Genomic DNA, 25,335 nt, shown 5'->3' with positions numbered 1-25,335 from the left:
GACATGACAGGCTTTTCATGACTGTAATGGTGTCCAAAATCCCCCCAAAGAGATGGACTCTCTGGGTTCCTACAATGATTTTTTTTTTTTTTTTAATTTATGTAGTTCTCTGTTTGGGACCATTTTTTTTTTTTTTTTTTTTGGGTTATGTTTTCAGAAATCCAATGCTGCTGTAAGGCAATTCTCATTTAGTTCCATTGTATGCACCTTGTATAAAATATAAATTCGATTTTTTGGTGAACTTTCTCTTAATGTCCCAAGTATTGCGATGCAACTATTGATAAGTGTTGAATTTAATATGTATATTGCAATTTTTAATTAAACCTTTTGAAGGCTCAGTGTTTGACCTGTAAAATTCAAACTCAGCTATTTTTCCATTGGTTCTTAAGCTTTAACAACTATGATAACTATACTACTATAGTTATTAAATATTGGTCTACAATAACTATTATATTACTAAAGAAAATATTGAATTTTTCCTGTTTACTTTTCCTTTTCTGTTTCCACAGCACTAAATGTCCCTTAGCCTCTTGAATCACTTCACTCAGTGGCCGTTATGTTGACCCGAATCTAATCTCATTAGCACCCCATCCTTACCTTTCCCTCCCATCTCCCAACACCATTTCCCGACTCCGTCATGACCAGTCTGAAGCGCTCTCAAACAGAGCGCTCAGTTGGGGGCTCGGTGTCGGCTACCGATGAGTTCTACACTCGTCGTCTGCGACTGCCTAATGGAGGGGCACCACCACCTCGCAGTGAGAGCGCCCACATCTCTTCTTCTTCAACCACGGGCACCAACCCTGGTGTCCCAAAGATGGGGGTTCGGGCTCGTGTAGCTGACTGGCCACCAAGAAAAGATGGGGGAGGAGGGGGTGTTTGGCACATCACTGTGGAAACAGACTCACCCAGCTCTACCAACACCACTAGCTCTTCAGGGTCAGGAAGTGGAGATAGAGAAAGACTTGAAAGAGGGGGAGGAGGTGGTGGAGGAGGGAGTGGTGGGAGTGGAGGAGGGGGGGTGTCAGCCGTCACAGCCCATAGCAATCTGTCAGCCAAGCTGGGTCACCTGATAAGCCCACAGGACTCATCCATGCTGCGCAACATCCACAACACACTAAAGAGCAAGATGCAAAGCAAGGGAAAGGACAATCGCTTCCTGTCACCGGATGGCTATCTGGGTTCCCCTCGCAAGGGCATGAGACGCATCCGCCAACGCAGTAACAGTGATATAACTATCAGTGAGCTCGACGGGGATGGAAACGAGGGCTGGTCGTTCTCCGGGTGGACACCCATGCACCGGGAATATGGCAGCACTTCATCTATAGACAAGCATGGTGTGTCAGGAGAGAGCTTCTTTGATATGCTAAAGGGATACCAGTCCGCTGAGGCCCCGGATCAGCGAAGCCCAGCTCCAGAAAGGCTAACAGAACTCCTTACTGTTGCTCCCATAAAACAGGCTGCTCTGGATCTGCCAGATGGACCTTTAGGTCCAGCCAGAGGTAGTCCTGCCAGTCGGCTAAAGGAACGAGAGAAGCATTTGAAGAGAAGGTCAAAGTCAGAAACAGGTGGAGAGTCGATCTTCCGTAAGCTGCGCAGTGTAAAGGTGGAGGGTGACACATCAAGGGCTGGCTCGGATGCTGAAGATGGTGGGAAAGGGGATGAGAGTGGACCACCTCCCAAACCCTGGGCATGCCAAAAGGGATTTGCCCATTTTGATGTTCAGTCTCTACTCTTTGACCTCAATGAGGCGATTCAAAGTCGGCAATCTGGAGCCAAACGCAAAAACACCACTACTGGTGCCTCCGCTGCAGCTGCCGCCTCTGCTTCGGCCTCGTCCTCTCTTTCGTCTAATCAGAGTGGAGTGTATGGGTCACCTTGTGGCTCCCAAGAAGAGCTAAGCAAGGAGGGGACAGGAGGCGGTACCGACCCTGGCGATGATAAGAGCAATGATTTGGTTCTCAGCTGCCCTTGTTTCAGGAATGAGATTGGTGGAGAGGGGGAAAGGAACATTTCTCCTGTTAAACAGGTAGGTCTGCTTGAGTAGTCATTATATTTTCTTAGATATATGCAAATATTGCAATGCATTTTAATATATAAAACGGTTTCTCGGGTTCTGCTGTTTTAATATTGATGCTGCAGTCTGCAGATGTGTATTTTGAAAACGCACTGAAAAGCGCTCAGATTTCTGCATATTTAAGATGTAAAGATAAAAATATGATGATGTGGTTTACAGCTTGCTGGCTTTACCTTTCCTTTTTATTAATCTTCCAGCAGGGAAGCATAGGAAGCGGTGGGAGCTCAAGCAATTCCTCTGGCAGTACAGAAGAAGGCCCTTTGGATGCCACCCTCACTACCCATTTTACCAATGCAGGTGTGGCTGTGTTGGAGGCTTCCAAGGACGGGCCTAGTCAACATGCCGACAGGTCCAAACGATACATTGTGGAACATGTTGACCTTGGTGCCTATTACTACCGAAAGTACTTTTATCTCAGAGGTGAGAAAATTGGATAGTTTGGGCTTTTTTGATTTGTAGTTCTTAAACTTTAGTGGGTGCTTTTCAATTTGTCTTACTGAACGTTTCTAGTCTTAGAGCAAATGCTGTGGACTGTATTGGCAGAAAAAATACAATTTGTAGTGTTTTAGACACTAATTAGACAAGGTGCAGAAGTTGTACTTCATTCTGCATTACACGTGAGAAAACCTGGGAACCAGCAAAGAGTCATTAGTAATGTTGCGAACGTTCTGTAAAGTTTTAATAGTTGATATAACTCAGCTGCAATACACATAGTGGAATAATTGCTCAGGTTTTCTTCCTTTCTGTAGTTTTATCTCTCCTGTCCTCTGTCATCAATTTATGTCTGCATCTGAAATCCCAATACTTTTCACCCTTAGAGCACTGGAATTACCTGGGGGTAGATGAGAATCTGGGCCCTGTGGCGGTGAGTCTGAGAAGGGAGAAGCTGGAGGAACACAAAGACCATGGACAGCAGTACAACTACAGGGTCATTTTCAGAACGAGTGAGGTAACATACATTCTGACAAATAGTGTGCCATCTGTCTGACGTGTTCACGATTTTGTTATATAATTATTATTTTTTTAATTATGTTTTCATTCACCAGGGTAAGCTTGTAGCTTTTCTAGCTATTCCCACTGTGAAAGTTCATGTGAATATATCTGTCAGTATTTAGTATGCTCTCCTGAGTGATCTTCCTGAAATGCTTTTATGAGTTCAAACTGTGTAGGAGTTGACATATAAGAACTGCTCCCTGCTTATTGATGAAGCCATTTGGGGGGAGACATTATAAAAGCTTCAGCTCAAGGCTGTCGCATACAGCTCAGGATGCTACCGCCTCCGCTCCTTGATACCACCTTAAATTACTGCCCATTTGATCTTTATAGTTTCCTCCCATTTGTTTAGTCCAAATTCTCAACTTTTTCGTGAATCCCTCTAGCCCTTGTTGCCATCAGTAGACACAGTAGAACCATAGATGCACGTCCTTATTCGCTGAGCTGAACACCCACCCACCATCTTTGTCAGCCTTCATCTTTGAAGGGCTGAGCTGTGCCATTTTGCAGCTCAACGACACTAAAATAGCACCTGGGGTATTTGAGTGAAGAAGGTAAAGCATTGCTTTTCTATTAAAGCGTGCCATGAGTAATAGCCCTTGCAATCTCTTGGGATGACGCACGACCTACTGTGCTATGTTTTCCTCTATTTTTCTTTCCTTCTCTTGCCTCTCAGTCTCTTCTCTAATTGCTATTTTCAGAGCAGGGAGCTTCACAGGTTTAGATATATTTGTGTGCCTGCGTGGGAGTGAGTGGGTTGCACTAATGTTGAAGACAAAAGTCCAGGGACCAAAGAGGACGACTGTCCTTTTAATACTGCCCATGATAAGTTTAAAGTGCTTTTCTTCTTTGGTTTGTTTAGTACTGAGTGCGCTGGCAGCAATTCTGGACTTTCCAAACACCACGTGAAGGCAAAAACACACAAGTGGCATGGGACCACTACTGACTAACAGCTGTTAGTTGATAGTAGATATTCAGATTCTGGACTTTCAACAGTCTTCCTGATTTATTCATGGATGTCCTCGTTGAGCTTTTTTTACCCCGAAGCCTTAGTATTCACACTGAAAGCTACAGCAGCAAAATCGCCACTCTATTTATTTTATTTATTTATTTATTTTATTTTCTCCCTTAGCCAGACACTTTTCTGCATTTTGCTTTCCCTGTACCAACAGAGAGTGGGAAAAAATATCTGTTTTTAGATTTTGTGGAAAAAGATTAATTTCATGTGTGATCCTAAACTGAATTTAATTGCATAGATTAAGGCCTCATCACAGGCTTCCTTCCAGTTTTCCCAAAATAGAGTTACTAGTATTCTACAGAGGGCTGGATAGCTAGTCATGTTGTTGTTTTGTTGCCTGTTACAAAGAACAAACACTCTGCGTGGAGCAGGAAGGAAGAGCCAAGAGAAGAATTATCTAACCAGTAACTAATCTGGACTCGATCTGACGGGTGTGCTATGAAGCAAGTTTATTTGCATTAACAGGCTGGATAAGCAAAAGATTAAAACTATCAGCTTTCTCTTTGAACCTAGGTGTTCTTTATTTAACTCTTCTTCTTTTTTTCTTTTTTTTAATCTCTTGCTTGAGTGCTGCCTGCTTCAAGACGAGCAGGTTATGGAGAGCTATGAAAAACACAAAGCACAGTCTTTTGGCACAGAGATAGAATTGCAGTCAAACAGTGTCTCGATATTACATATTTTCCCGCTATGCATTTAATTTCTAACATAAATGCTGCGCATTAAAGCTTTCACATTTTAACTTGATATATTTAAATATGATACCTAAAGAGGTTAATATGCTCCCATATTGAGGGATAAGTGGAAATCAATTCAGTTTTAGCCAAATCAAAGTGAATTTCATTTCAATCATTGAATATTCTGTGATGAATACCAATAGACCAATCAAATCTCCATTAGCTGTGGAAGTAGTGTAAAACTGCACAAAGCATGAAAATGATTTAATCTGCACCATCAGCAGGAGAAGTGAAAGGGTTGCTAAAACTGTGACCAAATAGTTAAGCTGGATAGTGTTACGGTAAGACCACACCCCTTTGGAGCGGAAGTAGCAAGTTCGATTCCCTTCCAGTATCCAGTAAAGGTCCTGGCTAGGCCCCCCCATGCCAAACACCAAGCCCTGGAATGGTGCGGCTACGCCTGCAGCCTGTTCACAGCTCGGACACGACACATTTCACTGCATGTTGTACTCTATGTGATCATGTGTCTGACCAATAAAGCTTGTTTCTTTCTTAAATATTAACAAATGGTTGTGCCATATTGTAGTTTTCTATTTATAGTGCATTGTGCTTTTATGTAATTGAATTTAAAAGCAAGGGTTAGAAATTAGCAACAGCTATAAACTCATGCTTCTGTGAGTTTCGTGCGCCGTATTAGAACCATGTTAAACTCCATTTTTCCTTTTTAAGTAAGTTAAAATGGAAATCTTGATATTTTTGATGGTTTGATTCGATACTGACATTGATCGGCTAGAATAGGCTCCAACAACCGTGAACTGGATAAGTGGAAGAAGATTGATGGATGGAGTATTAGGGTTTTTTTTTTTTTTTTTTTTTTTTTTTTTTTTTTTTTTTTTGTTGTTGTTGTTCTTTTAAGTGAAAATCATAATGGCTTTGACCCCTGCAATTGTGTTTTTGTTGTTCTTTTCCTGCATTATGGGTGGTCTCCAGCTGAATACTCTGCGCGGTTCCATCCTGGAAGATGCTGTACCTTCGACGTCCAAGCATGGTCTAGGTCGAGGCCTGCCCCTCAAAGAAGTGCTGGAGTACCTCGTGCCTGAGCTCAATGTTCACTGCTTACGCCTGGCACTCAACACACCCAAGGTCACTGAGCAGCTGATGAAGCTGGACGAGCAGGGGGTAAGGAGATGCAGCGAGCACGTCTTGAGGTTTGATTGTGGGTTATGATGGGCCGGATGAATCTGCTTGATTAATTCCTTTGAGCACATTTGATTACTGCTTTCCATTTAGTGAAAAGACAGTGTCATGCAGACATGGCATCCGCTGAATAGAGTGCGATCCTTTCGTGCATGCATTCGATCGGTCTTTGAGCCAAAGAACTTTTGCAGCTGGTAACCTGTACTATTGACTATGCAAAGCAAACGATTGTCATTTGGCATTTCATGAATTTTTTTAGTGTGTGGGTGTTTTTCTGTGAAGGGGATGTATCATTGTTGAACTAAATTCTTTTTATTTATTTTTGCTGTATCTCTTTATTTACTCCCAAAGACCGTTATGTGGAATTTATCTGAAGAAACTGTTTATATGCATGCTGTGTCGATGCATGCACACACAACATAACCCTTAAAAAAATTATATATACATACATACACACACACACACACACACACACACACACACACACTCTCTCTCTCTCTCTCTCTCTCTCTCTCTCTCTCTCTCTCTCTCTCTCTCTCTCTCTCTCTCTCTCAAAAGCTGATACAGTTATCAGAAGCTGAATCCTCTGAAAATGTCAACATGATTTCTTAGGAAAATGGCACAAAATCACTACAGAACAACCCACGGTTATTCTTAAAATGTCAACATGAGTCCTGCCTCAAATGTCAACATGGTTACTCTGACATGACTTCCACACAGTAATCTCCATTTGTTTCTCCCCTTTTCATTGGAATAATGTTTGTTCTCTCCGCAGCTGAGCTTTCAGCGAAAGGTGGGGGTGATGTACTGCATGGCGGGTCAGAGTAGCGAAGAGGAGATGTACAACAACGAAGCGGCTGGGCCTGCACTAGAGGAGTTCCTCCATCTGCTGGGCGAGAGGGTTCGTCTTAAAGGCTTCACCAAGTATCGAGCTCAGCTGGACACAAAGAGTATGTACATTTGCAAAAAACTGCGAAGTGCCAGTGAGGGTGTGAGGGAACCTTTATATTTGATCTTACGCTGACATTGATCCTGTCTAATCCAGCACAGCAGGTAGTAAATTAGTAAATTGGCACGCACGAAATAGACATTCACATTGATCAAAAAGTGCTGAGTTCAGTTGCCCAGCAAGTATTTGATGGATTGGAGCATGCAGGGGGTCGTCAGAGTCTTTTAGATTATGTGTATACACACATGGGTTCAGTGCCTCAACTTGCATTGTGATAATCACATTAGATCTCATTCACATGTTAAAGGACTGGTACTGCACTAGTACTAAATACATTGTTTCCTTATAAAATGTTTATTACACTTTTTATTAGGATGAAGGTATGTAATGTAAGAAGTGAAATTAATTGTTGAGGTTGTAAGTTATTATAGCATTTAACTTGATTTAATTTCCTTGCCTTTGGCACCTAAATTTCTTGCAGTTTTCAAAACATTTAATTATGAGCAGATGGAATACATGTTTTAAAAATTTCTGATCCTGTTCCCCCCGTTTTCAACTCCAGTCCCATTAAATCCCCCTCACTTCCTTGTCTTCGTTCACCGATTCTTAAGTTTCCTCAGATGTTTCTTCAGACATTTGACAGATGGCCTTTAGTTTCAGATTACTGTATTTTCTTTTGGACACTGATATTGATCCTCTGTGGTTGTGCCCTTCTCCTTTGCCAGACCACCTGTGTTTGTTCCAAACAGAATTGATGTCCACTTTATTTTTGCTACCTCTGTGACATTTCCAAGCCTGTGTATGATATTATGTTATCCATATTATCCCTGCATGAACTAAGCCATTGCCCAATACCCTGTGAGACAAAAACTGCCCCAATCAATTTTTGCAGGATGTGTAGCCTCTAGCAAATTAAATACAGCCATGCAACGCCCTCCTTAATGAATGCATGTAATTAATTGAGGTAATGTAGCTGTTTAAGTACGGCCTTTAAATACCTTGTGACTGTTTGGCTCTCTAAATGGAAAACATCAACAGCCTAGTGAGGTAGTGCAGTGGCTCCCTGACTGTAAAGAAGTGAGCGTGTTTTAGGGCCGTCTGAACAGCATATAGTAGAGACAAGCATGCGGGAAGAAAGTTTTAGGGTACTTGAACAAACCTGTCATGGTGTATTTTCCTGAAGTATGAGACATTTACGTGCAGTTTTCTCCTTCTCAGCTGACTCAACTGGCACCCACTCGTTGTATACTACTTACAAGGATTATGAGATCATGTTCCACGTATCCACCATGCTGCCATACACACCCAACAATAAGCAACAGGTATGTTAATTTACAGGGCTCAGAGCTTGGATACACTAAAATACCTTTGGATCCACCAGCAAGTTGTGGCTTTTCATTAGAGAAAGTAGTAATCCATGCTATGCACATTTTTAGAGTTAACATGATCCTGTTCTTTGTGTATATAGATGTAGTCAAGGAGGACATGCAGAGGTTTGGTAAGACAGAGGAGGATGCTAGAGGATGGTGTCAGATAGAGGCAGATAATTCACTGTGGCGACCCTTAAAGGCCGAAACAACAGTGGCTCAAGTGTTGTTGTTTTTTCCTCTAGATGTCTACTTAATTATGTTTTAACTTTAGCTTCTCTCTTTGAAAATGTTTTCCAGTTGCTGCGGAAGCGACATATTGGGAATGATATCGTCACGATTGTGTTCCAGGAACCCGGGGCGCTCCCCTTCACTCCTAAAAACATCCGCTCACACTTTCAGCACGTCTTTGTGATTGTGCGAGCGCATAACCCTTGCTCCGAAAACACCTCCTACAGGTGAGATTCAAGAGTACACCAGAATAAACTGCGTGTAAATAAAATGCTGCATACTACTTTTCAACCTGTGCCCCATTTGAAGCCTAAACAGTGCAAAAATAACCGGTTTGATGCTGTAATGTAGACTTGGTCAAGTCAAAGAGAATCAGTCTACTTGAACCTGGAGAGGTTACGTCCAGACTGGCATTATTCAAAGTAATACAGTGTCAAAATGTGATAGTTAAGGAAGGTGAGTTGAAAAACTACACACTGAACTAAAAAATAAGGGCTGTAGAGGTCAGTTGGAACATTCCCTTCTATGTCTTTTCATTACATTAGAGGTTATCTAAGGCCAGTGCTTTACCTGCTTTTTCAAAATGTCTGGAAAAATACTGCATTTGAGGACTTGCATGTGATTTATGATTCACTTTTCATCACAGCAAAAACAATAATGCTCTCATCCTTCTGCTCAGATTGTTGTACGGCTCTCGTTGCCTTTGCAGTTTCATCATGGAGTAGGCCGAGAGTGTTGAGAGCCCTCTCTACGACTCGCGATTTATTTCCCCGCTGTGAGAGGGTGTAATATTAAATACAATGTACAAGTCTGAAATAACTTTTAAGTAATTATTTATATTCTGCCTTTGCAGTCTTTCGTGTTCAGCGCTGTTCAGATTTGAAGGGCATTTCATTTAGCTCATTCCTGGCTCTGTCTTTTTATCTCGTTTTCTGTCATTCTCTTTTATCTTGCTCTCTAGGACTCTGCCTCCCTCTTCCACTAATGGCTGTTTTAATTGCTGTCAGAGCACATTGTGTGAGGACTTAATTGTCCCCCATGGGGCTACTTCACTACTAAACAACAGCACCACACATACACAAACACAAAGCAGCCAATAATGAATTGAATAGAAGAAGAGCAAGTACTATTGACATGTGCCTTATGCGACTCACAAACGCAAGTTAAGTTTTTTGAAGTGTAAAGGAGTTTTCTGCACACCATATAAAGGTGAAACATCAGCTTTCAAAAATAAATTATGATTCATAGTCACCACAGGAAATTGACTGAGTCATAAGATATTAAGCAAAGGTGACCTAAATGCTTTGAAGCTTTGGTTTGTTTTCTTAAGGTTTATGAAGACGGGGGCATACACACTTGGTATTGAACTACTTCACTGTTCTGTTCAATTTGTCATTTTGAAAGTGGGAAAATTCTGGGTTCACCTGGCCTTGCACCTGCTTTCAAGCATTTAGAGATCAAAACATAACTATTCTGCTCGCTCAATGTCTGCTCTTAGTGGAAGTGTAAAAAAACAATTTCTTTTGTTTGATATGAATAGAGCAAAGTACAATAAAATAGTGTGTAACCCCATTTAATGTAAACCAGGATGTGTTTTCTGTTCACTGCTCTAATGCTGCTAGTATCTTGTACAGTTAAATGTAATTGCGTGTTAATACAAAATAGGCTACTCTCAAATAATGATATTTTGATGGCTGCAACCCAAACTGAGTTTGTTATAAGACCTAGTGTATGAGCTAAAGGCATTAGAGTGCTGCCGAAAGCGATACTGTACGCGTAACTGAAAACTGATGGAGGATTTCCTTTAAAGGATTCTACTGGCATTTTCACTGTAATCAAGAAATTAGGTAATTTGAGTTCACTCTGTGAAAAAAAATAATGCAGAAATCTACAGATGTCTTCAAGGCTGAAAGCCTCTGTAAAATACAGCTGCAGAGAAATGATGCGTCCTCACTGGAGAAGTGCGATACTTAAGTGCTCGAGTAACAGTTTATTTTAAAGGTGTGAAAAATGGTCTCTTTCCTACATGGCTTAAGGTCAAGTGGGCACAAGTGTATTTACAGTACAGTGCAAAAATCTTGAATCACCCCTCGTTTTTTTTAATATCTTGCTTCTAAGGAATAAGACTTAAGGCACATAACTGATGGGGCTTGACCAGTATTATGTGTGCACATAACAGAAATCCTGATACTTGTTTTCACACCACAGTTTGAACGTGATCTGACGTTGCGAGTTTGAGCTAAAAACTTCCCGTAGCCACGTATGCTTTGCATTCTGGGATGCGGTAAGTTACTATAGATGTGTAACAGTCAGCATGGATGGGTGACTGCTCGTGTTCTCCAATAGTCCAGAACAAAACACCTTCTTCCTGTATTTACTTTTGTTGCTCCCGCCCCAGACACATCTGTCCAATGAGCGGACTGAATGTTTGTAACGGCGCATTTTGATTCACCCTTTGAAGAAGGCACAGTTTCTCAAGTGCATCATCTTCTCCTGACAGATGTTGCACGCTCACTGAGGCTGTTGACATTCATGCCACAGCTGGAGCCATGAGGCTGGCAGCCATCAGATAGTTTCCTGTTAGATATTGTTTCCTCTCGTCTTTAGGTGGTGGTCCGTAGTTGTGTTATGATCGACACAATAAAATGATTCATTCCACAACTCGCAGCTTTTGTTTTCATCCTCACAGTCGAGCGTAAACTTTGATATGTCGCACATGCAGGAGCTGCCTGAATGGCTCTTCGATATGTCTCAGCACTCCATTTGGAAACTACTAGTGTGGTTACTTATTTCCTCTTCAATGGTAAATTCATCTGCACCTTAACAATGTTGTTCTTGCGTCAGCATAATGTTGCCATCCTGGACTGTTGGAAATTGCAGCTGACCAATCACATTGTGATGTAATGGCTTTGGAATGCGAAAAAAGGTTTTCATAAAACGCATAAAACGGTTAGAATTTCTCAAAAAGGTTTTATCCCCACAAATTTGAATTCTTTTAAACTCTTTGCATGGCTCTTAGCTAAAAAGTCACTACATAAACAAAACCTCAAAACTTTTAGATAACAAAAATAGTCCTTGCTTTGAATATTAGTTGCCTAAAGTAGACAAAAACATAATGTATACCTTCCCCATATCCACACTCTCACAATCTCGCACTCCATCAGGTATTGACATGTTCTTTTTCTTGGCCTGGCTCAGTGGGCAGCAGGTCATAGATACTGGAAGAGCAGAACTGCCCACACATTGGATATTTATAAGACCACAAATCAGTGAAAGCCACAGGAATGTGCTCTTTCATTTCTTTTACCAAACCTCCTGCCATAGAGATCACATAGCAGCCTCACAGTGCAGCAATTCCCCAACACTCCTTTTCCTCTCTGTCTTCCTCACTTGCTTTTCTCGTTCCTTCTCCTTATTCCCCCCCCCCTCCACATTCATTATTTCTTAATGCTCTTTCAGTCTTTTCCTCTTGCTTTCATACCTCTACCTACCTCTCGCCATCACTTTCCTCTGTCCTGCATGAGTCACAGGTCTTTGGTTGACTGACTCACAGGTGTTTGAGATCAGTACAAGTGCTTTTAGAGCTCCAATATAATGCATTGAGTGATGCTGTAGTGATGGAGAAGAATAAGAATAAAAGGTCACATTTTATTGTAACCATTTGTTCTCCCATCGTATAATCACTTTAGCTACCCCACTCTCAAATACCCGGCATGGTTCATTTGTTATCGACAGAAGCCCTGGCTAATAGAGCTATGCTGCTGCCAGTCTCTCATCAGATTTGATGTTATTATTTTTTTCAGAGTTGGATTATATGCTAGTAACAGTTTTAATAAGGATGCTACAGGGCAAAATACTTTCATGTAATGCCACTTTATATCTTAAACTCTTTACTGCTTCACTTTATGTTTATTTTAATCCTTCAATAGAGAGACATCAGAATTAGGAAGACTTCTAATTTTAACTGGACACAATATATATTTTTTTAAGATGTTATTTTAAAAAGAACTTAAATTAATTAAATTTAAATTAATGGAATTTTATTTCAAATTACATGTAGTTAAATTTACCTACAAATACTTAAAGGTGTACACAGTAGAATGGGAGGTAACAAGTCGTATTATACTTTAAATTAATTTAAGTTGTCTGTAAATAAATGTAAGTATTTACATGTAACTAAGTTTATTTAATAACCTTCGGCATATTGCAGGAAAGGACACATAAATTATTTTGTAGGTAATTTCATGAAAGTCCATAAGTAAGTAACTATGTAATTTCTTGGTAACTTTGTGGCAAAATGAATAGTATTTTCCCAGCTTACATTGCAAGTGCACTGTACTTTTTGGAGTGTGTGCTGTGGACAGTAGTGGCTAAACTTTCCCTAACTTCCAGGTATTTTACAGGGAAAGAGACACTGTGCACTTGTTTGAACAGTTTAAAACAGTGATTTTTAAAGGGTGCTGTCATTATAAGGTCACACAGGTTTGCAGATTTTAATGGCATTTATTTATTTTTAAGTTGGTAAAGGGGATAACATTTCTTATCACATTTATGTTGGTAAAATAAAAATAAAGCTTGAATAATAGAATATCCAACATACTTATTGACATAATGAATATTAAATAAAGATGTGAAAAAAGCAATATTAATCCACTCCATAATACGTGCGCTCCAAAAATTACAACACATTTTCAACATTACCATGAAATTAAACATTACTCAAAAGAAATTATTAACGCAACATTTTATTTGCTTAGAGTATAATTATTTTGCTCATTAACCCCTTTTTCTAATCTGCCTACCTTCAAAGTAGTTGTAGGTAAATATATAAATATTGTAATTTCAAATAAAATAATTTAAATTCCGTTTAATTACAGGGGAATTATGTCTTTAGTCAGAGCCATTTATTCGTTTTTTGTTTTGTTTTTTTTTGTTTGTTTTTTTTAAATAAATGTGGAAAAAAATCCTGTGATCATGTTAAACAAGTCAAGCTGTGAACTAACAGTGTGATGTAATTTTCCCTCCATTGTAAGGGCCATATTGAAAATATACACAGTTAAAAGAGTGAAAACTGCTAAACCGCTAACAGCAGAAGGGTCTTTGATGTTAACACGTTTGCATGCCCTGACACCTACGCATGTACACGCTACCTGCTTTCCTTCTCCTTGTTGATTTCAGCACAAATGGCAGGAAGGAAATGGAGACATTTTTATTTACTCTGGGTTTTTTGTTTTTTGTTTTTATCAATACCTGTATTGAATTAAAAACATGCTCTCTGTTGATGGGCAGGGTGTGGTTGACCTTCAAGTTAGATTAGAGAAGCTGTGACAACGTGGGCATGCTGGGTTGATGCGCTGATGGTGATCTCCTTTTTGGCACAGATGATATGTCTGCTAAAATATGTTGAATTAAGTAGTAACATTTAATTATTTCTAATTCACTCTTTCTCATACGAGGGACTTTTCTCTTCTGAACTTGAGGCAGATAAAGGCCCCGTCCCTATTTGTAGAAAAATGGCACTGGAATTCCTGTGAGTATTCCCAGGATGCACTTGCCAGCCTTGCACAATAATAGCTTGTGTTCATTCTCAAAGGCAATTCTGTCTAGAAAACAATGCTTCTTCTCTTACCTCAGGGCCCACCTTTCCATGTTGCAAACATGGGAGATGAGGTGTCAACGATATGATGGTTAGGTTAATTGAACACCCCATGTCACCCATGAAGATAGGGTGCCTCTGAGGTATGTTTAGAAAGATGTGGGTGGCACAGGTATCGCTAATTAGACAAAGCTATTAATCCTGGTGTCAGCATGTATGTTGACGCATGTCAGCGGGGAAGTGTGTGTGGGATGAGAGCTCCCATTTCTACAGCTACTCTTGTCAGCTGGCAATTATCACCTGTGATTGAGCACATTTGGTTATGAAGAGGTTGAGACGAGGACAGGTGGCCAGCGTGCAGCCACAGAGCTCTGTAGACTGTTTAGAGAACTGTTTCACTCTCAGACATTTTAAAAATAGTTTTTTAAAACTTTCGCCAGTATGCAATAATTTCCTGATGTTTCCCCTGCACAGACTTCTTTTCTTCCTTTCTTAGCCACATATTCCTTTTGTGTCTCACACTGTGTTTTCTGTGGCTTTGGACAGCAGATTTAAAATAGCAGTCTCCCCTCATCCTCCCCATCTTTCCTTGCTTTTCATGGCTGCTCAGCTGAGTTCCTGACATACCAGAGAGAGCAAGTATCCTCAGATGGCCATTCCAGGGACTTAATAATGAAAGGAGGAAGGAAGGAGGGGGGAGGAGGTGTAGGGAAAAAACGCAATCACACAGCTTCTTGATTGAAATGAGGTTTTATTTACACCTTTCATGCAGGTTAGAGGCATTCAGTATTTCACAGGTGACTCGACAACCCGATAAGAAGTCACAAAATTCTATAAAAACTATAAAAATCATTTTAAAATGGCCTGTAAGGACACTAAAGTGTATCAATAATAAGAAACTAAACAAAAGGAATAAAGAAATTATACATTTCTGCTTTTATAGCTTTACTCTAAACTTCTCCATTTCAACATCACAACAACAAATGAAAGAGAGATAGCTTTGTTGCAGTTTGTTGCTTTTAAATCTGACTAGTCTAAAATGGCAAAGAGTTCAAGCTTTTCATGGGACATATTGTTTTCATTTAAAGTAAAATAATCTGATGTCTGAATAAAACACAGACTCTAAATTGGCCCAGTTCTTGGCCTGGAGTTTTATTTTTTATTTTTTTTATCTGTTCTTTTCTTCTCCCATTGTTGTAGTGTGGCCGTCACCCGCTCCAAAGACGTACCCTCTTTCGGCCCCCCTATCCCAGAGGGTGTGACGTTCCCCAAGTCATCGGTGTTCCGGGACTTCCTGCTGGCCAAGGTCATCAATGCGGAAAATGCTGCCCACAAATCACACAAGTTCCGAGCCATGGCCACCCGAACGCGGCAGGAGTATCTGCGCGACCTGGCTGAGCGGCACACCACCAACACCCCGATTGACCCCTCTGGGAAGTTCCCTTTCATCTCGCTTGCCCACAAAAAGAAAGAGAAGACCCGGCCATATGAAGGAGCAGAGCTGCGCAGTCTTGGGGCGGTGACTTGGCCAGTCCATGCTGAGGATCATGGGAGTGGAGGAGAAATGGAGGCCCTGCTGGCCATTTCCAACGACTTTTTAATCCTGTTGGACCAGGAGGCCAAGGCTGTGGTGTTTAACTGTGCCACTAAGGATGTGATTGGCTGGACGCTTAGCAGCCCCGCGTCTTTGAAGATTTTCTACGAGCGGGGTGAAAGCGTGTCTCTGAGGAGTATCAGTAATAATACAGAAGACTTCAAAGAGGTGGTCAAACGTCTAGAGGTTAGAACACACACAAAATACAATACACATAAGAATGGTGCTTGTTGGTATAAACAACAGTCGATGGAGGGAGTTGCAGTCTGTGTTCTGGATTTTATTGAAATTAAAAATAACTTTTATTTTCATGAGTGACCTGGCCAAGAAGGAAGCCGACATCATTATTATTATAAATGATAGCTGAAAATATAATTAGGTTTTCAACCTTCCTCTCAGTGGTAATGAACAAGTATTTGTTTGTTACCCTTTCACAATGAGTCATCCATTAACAATTTTTTCCGTCTTCTGCCCTCTGCTCTCATGCCCAAGAGCTACGTATTCTAAATTAAATTAGGTTAATTGGTTTATGCGCCAAGATAAACTGCGATTTGTTTTTCGAACGTCAAGACAAATATTGTTGTGTCCCTTTTGGACACCGCTCATGCTTGCAATGTTAACCACGCTCTTTGTGTTTGTTGGAAGTCCTGAAGATGGCAGAATTATTTATTCATATTAATAGTAGAACTGTACTGAGAAACCCAACCAATGGAAAAAACGCCGCTGGCTGCCATTGATCAGTTACCTGGCCCACTCACAGTCTCGCTTACTATTCAGTGTCGGCTGTCAGTCTGCCAGAATGACAACATTTCTGCATCCACATGCTGCTGTCTCATTACTGGTCTCTGCTTATTGAGGGAGTTTCAGAAACACCACTGGACAAATACTCCTTAATGGCTCATACACCTACACATACAGTGAAGTGATGCTAGTTCGTCCTTAGCTGTTTCCATGGAAACTGGTCGGAGGAAAAAAGGTGTTTTCTTATGTAATCATCAATGCTTTAGAATACATTCATTTCCTCAGACTCTATCTGCCTTAAAACTGTGTGTGTGTGTTTGCATGCGAACATATGTGATGTGTTTCTGTAGCCTGGGTTGAATTTGACATCTTTCATTTGCACACATGCATACAAACATATTTGAACACTTGCACTTCGTTACTTGGCTCGGGACTCAGAAGCTGATCACATGTTGCATTTTATGCATCTGTCTTTAATCTTCAATCGCTTGGACTACCTCAGTGCCAGACCGTGGAAGGGAAGTGGCCTCGGGCCAGCTGCTTTTTGGAGCCAATCTCTTCTACTCTCCCTCTCTTTGTCTCCCTCTCTCTTTCTCCTATCCCCCTATTTTTTCTTCTTCTTGTTTTCTATTTTTCCTTCTCCCCCCCCCCTTTTTTTTTTTTCTTGTGCTCGCTTCCTCTCCCACACACACGTTCAGAAACATCAGAGGGCAAAATAACAATTCCTGTCAGGTGCCAGTCTGCATCATGATTTATTCACACTTTCTTGGGAAGTTTGACTTCTGCAGAGATTTTTCCTAATACGCTGTTCAGATAGAGAACTGAGAGGCACCCTGAAGCCACCAGGCACATCAACAGAAGGGCTGTGACTGACCACAACAGGATAAGTTTGTTGGGAATAAGGATTAGTATTACCACATATTTTATCAACTTATTAGTTGACCTTTAGAGTATTATGGGATCCAAACTCTTGTATTTTCACTTTTCCGTAACTGATTTTAGTTCTTCACCGCCAAATGAAAACAGTGACCCAGAAGTTTACCCAGTTGTTCTCATACAGCAGGAGACAAACCTGCTTTTATTCTTGTTGTTTAACAAGTTTGTATATATGAATGCTTGTTTTTATTCATGCAAATAAACATCCTAAGGATCACGCAGGTTGTTTAAAACTGCTTCTTAAGTGGAAGTCCATTATTCGAGTATTTCAAATATCCTGCAAAGCTTTTTCCAAATAATGACTTATTTATGTTGAACCAAAATACACCCCGGGGGATGTTTGGTTCTTTGCTTTAGCTTCTGTCCTCCAGTCGTTCCTGTCCTTTAATGGCTCACATCCACTTTGTGCACCTCTCTGCCCTTCTCTATATCCAGTTCCTGACTAAAGGCTGTGAGACATCAGAGATGACGCTTCGTCGAAATGGCCTGGGACAGCTCGGCTTCCACGTGAACTACGAAGGCATCGTAGCTGAGGTACTTGTCCATTCACAATGAAAATGTGTGTCTGAGAACTGTGAAGCGCATTCGGGGAGAACACTTGCTTATGCGCGGTTTGAGAAGCTCCTAATTTGTAGGCGTAAAATGTTTGCTGGTGATGAAGCAGCCCCAGGGAGATGATTTGCATCCCAACATAGCAACTTGTTGTTGTCATGCAACAGATGTTTGCACACATTTCCTTTCTCAGACAACTTGAGATTCAAATACACCTTTATTTTTAGTGACAATGAGTATTTTACCAAAGCGATGTTGTATAATTTAATAGTTTAATGCACACAGATGTGCTTGTCCAGCAGTATGAAACACCAAGTTGTTCAGTTTTTATGCTTTATTTAAAAAATAAATTCTTTAGCGTGATATATACGCTGTAATATACTGTGTAACCCGACGTGCACCTCCCCAAAAATCTAACTACACATGGAATTGATACAGCCCACAACTACTGTGACTGGCCTGTTCAGCATCATCGATTCCTCTTGTGCATTTCTGCTTACTTCTCCGATGCAGTTTTTGTTTTATGAGTGAAATAATAGCAATCATCACCTCATAATCATAGCATCAATATAATGATTCAGAAATAACAGCAATTTCCTGGAATGAGATTGCTGAAACTATTGGGATGGATATGAGGGAGTGTGCAAGAGAGAGAGAAAAAAAGTGGGTACCCACAAAAGGAAAAAAATCCCAGCATTCTATTTTTCTTTTCTGTCAGCTAAGGCTGCATATAAAACACTGAGACATGAGCACACAGGCATAAATGCGGGCAACAATATCAAAGGATCTGCAAAGATTCCCCTGCAGGAGGTCAAAATCAGGGATTACTGAAGATGAAGAAAATATTCTGGCATTTTTACTTTTTGTAACTTTATTTTTAGGTGGAGCCATACGGCTACGCTTGGCAGGCAGGACTGCGGCAGGGAAGTCGTTTGGTGGAAATCTGCAAGGTTGCTGTTGCAACTCTGACCCACGAGCAGATGATTGACCTCTTGCGGACTTCGGTGACAGTGCGCGTTGTTATCATCCCGCCACATGATGACGCCACTCCACGCAGGTAAGTGGAAAAGAAAGAAAATTATGTGTGTGTCATAGACTTTTCATAGAAGTTGCATGTAGCCACTTTGATGTCACATGTTGGTTTGTGTCCAAACTTGAAACCTTGAGTTTGGTGTTTTGGCCCTCAAATTTTGTGTCTTTGGAGCCAGAGGTGACCAATATTGTTGTCCTAAGTCCTGAAGTCCTGAATGTTATGCCAACCCTTTTCAATATGGGTTATGCAATATGCAAGCCCTTCTTCCACACAGACACATGTGAACTAAACTTCTTTTCTTTCCCTCCACAGGGGCTGTTCAGAGCTCTATCGGGTGCCTGTGTCAGAGTACAAGGGCAGCAGCAGCGACAGCGGTTCCTTTGAGTACAAATTCCCCTTCCGCAGCAACAATAACAAGTGGCAGAGGACATCAAGCAGCCCTCAGCAATCTCTGACTGCCTCGCCACAGCCCCACACACCCAACCGAGCCATCAGCCTCGGTAGCTCAGTGGGAAAGACGCTGTCAGCCGAGAGGCTGGAGAGGGGTGGTGTCATCCCGCGGAGCGTTAGCAGCGATGGACGACCTCTAGACACCAAGAGGTTAGAGCTTGTTGGCTCTTTAAGTATGTATGATTGAAAAACCGTATTATGTTGAAGGAGACTGGGAAAGGTTTGCTAAAGAGAGAGCAAACTGGAAAATATGTGCTGCGAAAGCCAGAATCCTCCAGCTGTTTAACTGATCAGTTGTATTACAGTCCATATTTTCCTGGGTAATAGGTTTTATTTATTTATTTATTTTTTAACCTTTGCTGAAAATAAAACATTTTTACGTATAATGAGCGCTTCTGCGCTTCAGAAGTAGACTTTTTTCCCCCCCATATTGATTGTTTGGGACAAAATAAAAATCCATCGAAATTTTCCTGAACTTTGAAAATTGAACTTTTATAGTCTTTTGGCTTAAAAAAACAAAAACCTTCATGTTTTCATGAGCGGATAAATTCTTACTGTTTCTCTGTCCTACACCAGGATGTCTCCAGGCAGTGAGAGCTATAGCCTGGCCTCATCTTTGGCGCTAGGCCGTTCCCCTCATAACCGCAGCTCTCCCAGCAACCTGTCCTGTTCCATCGACGCCTCTGGGAGCTCTGCTCACTGGAGACAGAAGTCCATGCCTGAGCAGTAAGGAAGAATATGTGGTTATGGATGCGATTTATGGATAGTGACTGCATATTTTATGTACAAAAACCCCCAGTTTCTTCTCACTACAAAGTTTTATGCTGCCTTTAGGGATTTGTGATTTCATTCATCAATGATAGAAAGTCCACTGCGCTCTGTGTACTCTGACATATGGTCAGGTATTTATCGCTTCTCTTCTGTAGATGTCATAAAATATGTCTTAAACCAACAAAAAGCAACAGGTTGATATACCGTTTTAAACAGACGTTTAAGACGCATTTACATTTAAGAAGCTGATTTATGTATTTATGCATCGTTGTGACATAAATTATTTGAATTTTTTATATATGTGTGTATATATTTTTTGCTATATACAAAAAAGTTGGCTTGAAGTACAATCTTTTTACAACCGTAACAGCATATGGCATTACTGTAGGAGAGTGAGATGCTAGCATTTAGGTCTTTGTCTCTGTTAATGCTCTCGACAGCCCCCCCCCCCCCCCCCCCCCCCCCAACCACTGCAGCCTGTAGGAAAATGTATTCTGTTTCAAACTCTGTTTTTCTATCATTCCTTTTTAATCAGTAAAAACACAGTTAAGTAACTTTAAAAAGGGGGGTTTAATTTGGTGCATGTGCACTCGTTTCCTAGATTTGCAAGCAATCGCCACTCTCCGATGTCTGGGGAGAGACGAGAGGTGGCTGGAGAGAGTGGGTCAGGTGGAAAGTCCTCTTCCAGTTGGTCCAGGATGGATGAAGGGGGAGGAGCCGAACGCGGGTCAACAGGTATGTTGGGATTAAGTGCGCTGTAAAGTCTTGGCAAATTGTGGCGTATTTTAATACTATCAGTAGTGTAAACATAAAACGCAGCATAAATGTGAGCCTGTGGACGTGTTTTTATAGACATCAGGGCAGTTGGCTTTTCAGTTTTGAGGGCGGAGGAGGAGACAGCACTGGAAAGAAATCATCCATATTTATCTGTGGTGGTAAATTTCTTTGAAATGACAGGTATCTTGAAGAGTGTGTGAGTGGTGTTTGTGTGTGTGCGCCTCCTCATCTACCTCGTCTGCCGGTGACATTTTTTCTTCTTCTTTGCAGCAGCAGCTTTTTCATAGAGATAAAAACTCTGACAGCAGCCACAGCGCTTCCCTTCCACTCCCCCCACACTCCACTCCTCTTCCACCTCCTTCGCCTCTGCAAGCTGTGAATTATATTGCCTTCACTGAGAAGGTCTTAATGTCTCTGCAAACAAAATGGTGGAAACGTAATGAGACAAATGGCGAAGGAAGGGGAGAATTATTGAATAGGGATCAGAAAGGTGTTCAAACGGTGACATTGGGTGCAATAAGTGGCTTTTTGTTTGTCATTTTCCTTTCTGTTCTATACGACTTAATAAGAAGAGAAAAGGGAGAAATTCCTTTCTTTCCTGTCAACACAGTTGGCCACCCTAGTCACTGTGCGCCTTTCCTTCCCTCCCTCCCTTCAGTCTGTTCCTCATTCTCCACTGCTGCTTGTTTTTGCCTCTCATTCAAACTTCTTTTTATTATGTTGTACATTCCCTCTCATTTAATTGAAAGTATTCTCCCATGCACTGTTTTTGGGACCTTTCCTTTACTAAAGCTCCGAATCCCACAAAGGCTTCCAACCCCCCCCCCCCCCCACCCCCCACCCCCGCTGCTCCTTTGATTCCCAGCAGGATGTTGCTTTCGTTGATTGTTGACCAGCCTAGTTTCAGTCATGTTCTCAACCTGTTCCTGACCGCCACAATCACAGTTAAAGGCTTTAGTCTTTCATTTTGTGGTTGTTCATAGCACTTATGTCGTTACTGGTCAGGGTGGAACAATGTAAACTGGTCCAGTGCAGCCAGAGTCAGCCAAGTGTCTGGCCCTGCACTGTACAGTCTGCTCTCTCTGTGGTTTAGAGATCTGTCCTTTTCCTCTTCCTTCCATTTTCACCCTTTGACCTGCCAGTCTTCAGCAACGATTATGTGGTCATGTTATGTCCAGAAATAACACGAGTCACGCAGCGGGCAGAATACATACTTTTTTTTGTTATGCACACACACAAACAGGACATATGCTTACCCTTTGGTGGAAAGCCCTTTTGAAGCTAGAGTAATTACATGGTTAATTCATGGAGAAATTTCCATTTGTCATGACTTTTCATTTAGCTTAAAAGGGTAACTCTTCAGAAAGTAAACAATACACAAATACCCACATATGCTTATATATAAACACGTGCACTCCTGAAAAGCAGGCATGCACACGTGCTTACATCCTTTATTAGTGGAGAGCCCCGTGGGCTGTGGTGCAACTTTGCAGATTTTTGTGCGACTGAATCTACATTTCTAGATTCATTCCAGCAGATGTTATGATATCTCTCTTTACTCCCTCTGTCATGATGCTGTGGTCATTAGCAGCCTTCTCTGTAGGTCTTGTTGCATAACATCCACAGGATTATACAATAGTCCCAATTATACCCCAAGTTTTGCTTCGGGACACATACACACGTTTTCTCACGCGGCACAGCTTGCCCAGAACAAACAAAGCCAGCAGGGACCATCTGGGGACAAATTTGTGTTTGATGTGCTTGGCTTTTGCTGACAAGTGATGTGGGTTTTTGTTCATGGACATGGCAAAAGCAAAATAAAATCCGTGTGAACCTCTCGGAAGCGCAACTGCTGTAGTAGTAAAATATATGCAAATGAACATAACTTCTGTGTGTATTCATCAACGATGTTTGTGCCACAGGGTGTGCTCTCATGTGTTTGTCACCAACCCCAGCTGTGTGTAATGGTCTATTTATTGCAGAGGCGCCAGTCTCGAAGTCTGGTCAAGGATACTCGGGAGCTCCTCGTATCCAGAGGCAAGAGCAAGTCATCCACCTGTCCCCGAAGAAGGGCAGCCAGGTCAGGCTTTACATGGTTTTTGACATGATGGTGATGTAACATGAACATTTAGGCTTTTTTGTATAACCAGAATATTTTATCGTTTTCCCTGTACTCATCCCTATTATCTGTCGTTATGCAGTCAGATGGCCCTTACTCTGGTCACTCCAGTAGTAACACACTCTCCAGCACTACTTCCAGTGGGGGCCACAGCGACAGCGACAAATGGTATGATATGGGGACTGGTGGGGGCTCCAGTGGTGACCAGGGTGACCCAGAACCCAATGGCCTGGGAGGAGGTGGTTACCTCCAGGGCGCCTCGGCCGACAGCGGCATCGACAGCGGCTCTTTTGGAGCCTCTCACCACGCCCACCCCCACTCTCACCATGGCAGCACCACCTCGCTGCTGGCTCCCAGTGGAGGCAGAGACAGCAGGGAGAGGTCAGCGTCCCCATGGCACAGTCCAACCGAGGGAGGCCGCAGGATGCTTGAGAGGTCGCCTGCTGCTGCCGAGTCCCCTGGCCCTCCAGGAGAGAGAAGCATGGATGGAACAGGTCGAAGTCCACCTACTCACCTCCTTGTTAGAGACAGCAGCACCTACAGCCTGAGTGACACTGGATCTCACTCCAGGTGGGTGTGGGTGTAAAACCTAAAGCTTCACTATTAAACTTGTCCTCTAAGGCAGGGAGTGCAGGCTTAAGGGTGGAAGTTTCCAGAAAAATGTTGTGATATGATTAAGACTCCTGACAGAAGAAAAATGTTTTAGCTTCTTCTTAGAAAACGCTGGATGGTTAAAGCTTTTGTAAAACACTGAAGAAAAACAGATTTGAGAAGAGATCCCACTTTTGATTCAATTGCATACAGCTAATGACCACAAACACTGTAATCCATTTGTTGTTTCTCACCTTGAAGCCTAAGAATTGCACCTAGAACGTAACGTGATGACATGATCATACCTGAGGTTGAGGTAAACTGCTTCTAGAAGCAGATGGCGAATGCATCATCATACTGTTTTCAAATAAACACATTTCACTAAGAAGCAATTGTTTGAAAGACCTGAATTAAATCTATTAAAGTAGAGAGTTTGACAGCAAAGTCCAACAATGGTAGGAAGTAGACCCAAACCCTCCCCTGGAGTCAGATGCTGGTGGTGGTGGTGATGAAGCATTTGGAGATTTAGGTGATGATCTCTGATCTGAAATGTTTAGGAGGTGGGTTTGATGAATGAGAGCGTGAAATGATAATTCAGAAGAAAATGATTGGGTCAGAGTGACAACGACACAATTGAGTTTGACAGCCTGGGAAAGCAGAAGTGATGTAATGAATAGACTGAGTAAATATAAATCTACCTGATTAAACCTGCATTAACTGTATTTGTGCAGCTCACTCAGCTTTACCACTTTTGTCCTGTCACTCTTACCTTGATAGGATAAGCAACTGATCCCTTAGCCACAATACGCTAAAAAAAACTCAAGTGGTTTAACATTGATTGACAATGAATAACATAAATTGGTTCATTCAAAATATGTTTCATCTCACAGCTATAACTAATCGAGCTTCAGTTATGCATTGAGATCTGGCCTCATCCATTTCATAATTTATTATCTCAGTATTTGCCTGATTGCTGCAGTCATTGTAGTGCATGAGATAACAGAAATAATATTTTAAATGTGATACAAGCACTGAAGTTTGTGTGTTAGTCCCTCTGTTTGCCAATTTCCATCTTAGAAATCAGCTGATTAACTACAGAATTTCAACCACCGGATCGTTTTTGGTGGTTTACCAGTTAACCTGATAAGCAACTTTAGACTGGTTCAAACCTAGAACCTTTTTTACCCTCAACTAACACTCTCAAGTAGAGCAGGGCGATATGGCCAAAAATATTTATCACGATATATATTTGAAAATTTGCGATAACGATATAACTGATGATATAATTGATGCGAGACAAAATACAACTCCACAACATTACTAGCGCAAAAAGACAACCTTCCATTTATTTTCACTTAAACAAGAAGCTGGTTTTTATGTACATTAAAGCTTTATAAAAATGTAACAGTGCAAATGCAAATTCCTTGCTGAAAGTTTAACCAAAAGGCATTTCCAGTAGAAATGGGCTGACATATCCTGAGCATAACCATGTATAATATCCACTGAAGTTAAAAAGAGGTGCTTTGCAACATTAAACTGCAGTGTGCAGTACGTATTTTTCGCACCATAAGGTGCACGGGATTATAAGGCACATTAAGCGAAACAAAGCAGTCAGATAAATCAAACTTTATTAAACTCATTCTTCTTGCTTCCTCCACTTCTGTACCATTGA

General features: G+C 41.4%; 1 protein-coding gene across 3 annotated transcripts in view; it reads left to right on the top strand.

Annotated features, from left to right (window-relative positions):
* The window catches only part of sipa1l1 (signal-induced proliferation-associated 1 like 1), a 101,671-nt gene that overhangs the window by 65,354 nt on the left and 10,982 nt on the right, over window positions 1-25,335 (top strand). For all 3 annotated transcript variants that reach the window (XM_076874023.1, XM_024805132.2, XM_024805133.2), the window contains 15 exons: window positions 510-2,026; window positions 2,272-2,494; window positions 2,893-3,023; window positions 5,750-5,938; window positions 6,732-6,906; window positions 8,124-8,227; window positions 8,573-8,730; window positions 15,300-15,879; window positions 17,806-17,904; window positions 18,804-18,979; window positions 19,268-19,555; window positions 19,982-20,131; window positions 20,778-20,911; window positions 22,936-23,033; window positions 23,155-23,642. In XM_076874023.1, coding sequence (XP_076730138.1) covers window positions 638-2,026; window positions 2,272-2,494; window positions 2,893-3,023; window positions 5,750-5,938; window positions 6,732-6,906; window positions 8,124-8,227; window positions 8,573-8,730; window positions 15,300-15,879; window positions 17,806-17,904; window positions 18,804-18,979; window positions 19,268-19,555; window positions 19,982-20,131; window positions 20,778-20,911; window positions 22,936-23,033; window positions 23,155-23,642 — 4,382 coding nt within the window. In that variant the 5' untranslated portion in view covers window positions 510-637. The remainder of the gene's footprint in view (window positions 1-509; window positions 2,027-2,271; window positions 2,495-2,892; window positions 3,024-5,749; window positions 5,939-6,731; window positions 6,907-8,123; window positions 8,228-8,572; window positions 8,731-15,299; window positions 15,880-17,805; window positions 17,905-18,803; window positions 18,980-19,267; window positions 19,556-19,981; window positions 20,132-20,777; window positions 20,912-22,935; window positions 23,034-23,154; window positions 23,643-25,335) is intronic.

Source organism: Maylandia zebra, linkage group LG15 (genome assembly GCF_041146795.1).
Source record: "Maylandia zebra isolate NMK-2024a linkage group LG15, Mzebra_GT3a, whole genome shotgun sequence".
Classification (NCBI taxonomy): domain Eukaryota; kingdom Metazoa; phylum Chordata; class Actinopteri; order Cichliformes; family Cichlidae; genus Maylandia; species Maylandia zebra.
Note: the sequence above shows the minus strand (reverse complement) of the source record. Positions and strands in the feature narration are given on the sequence as shown.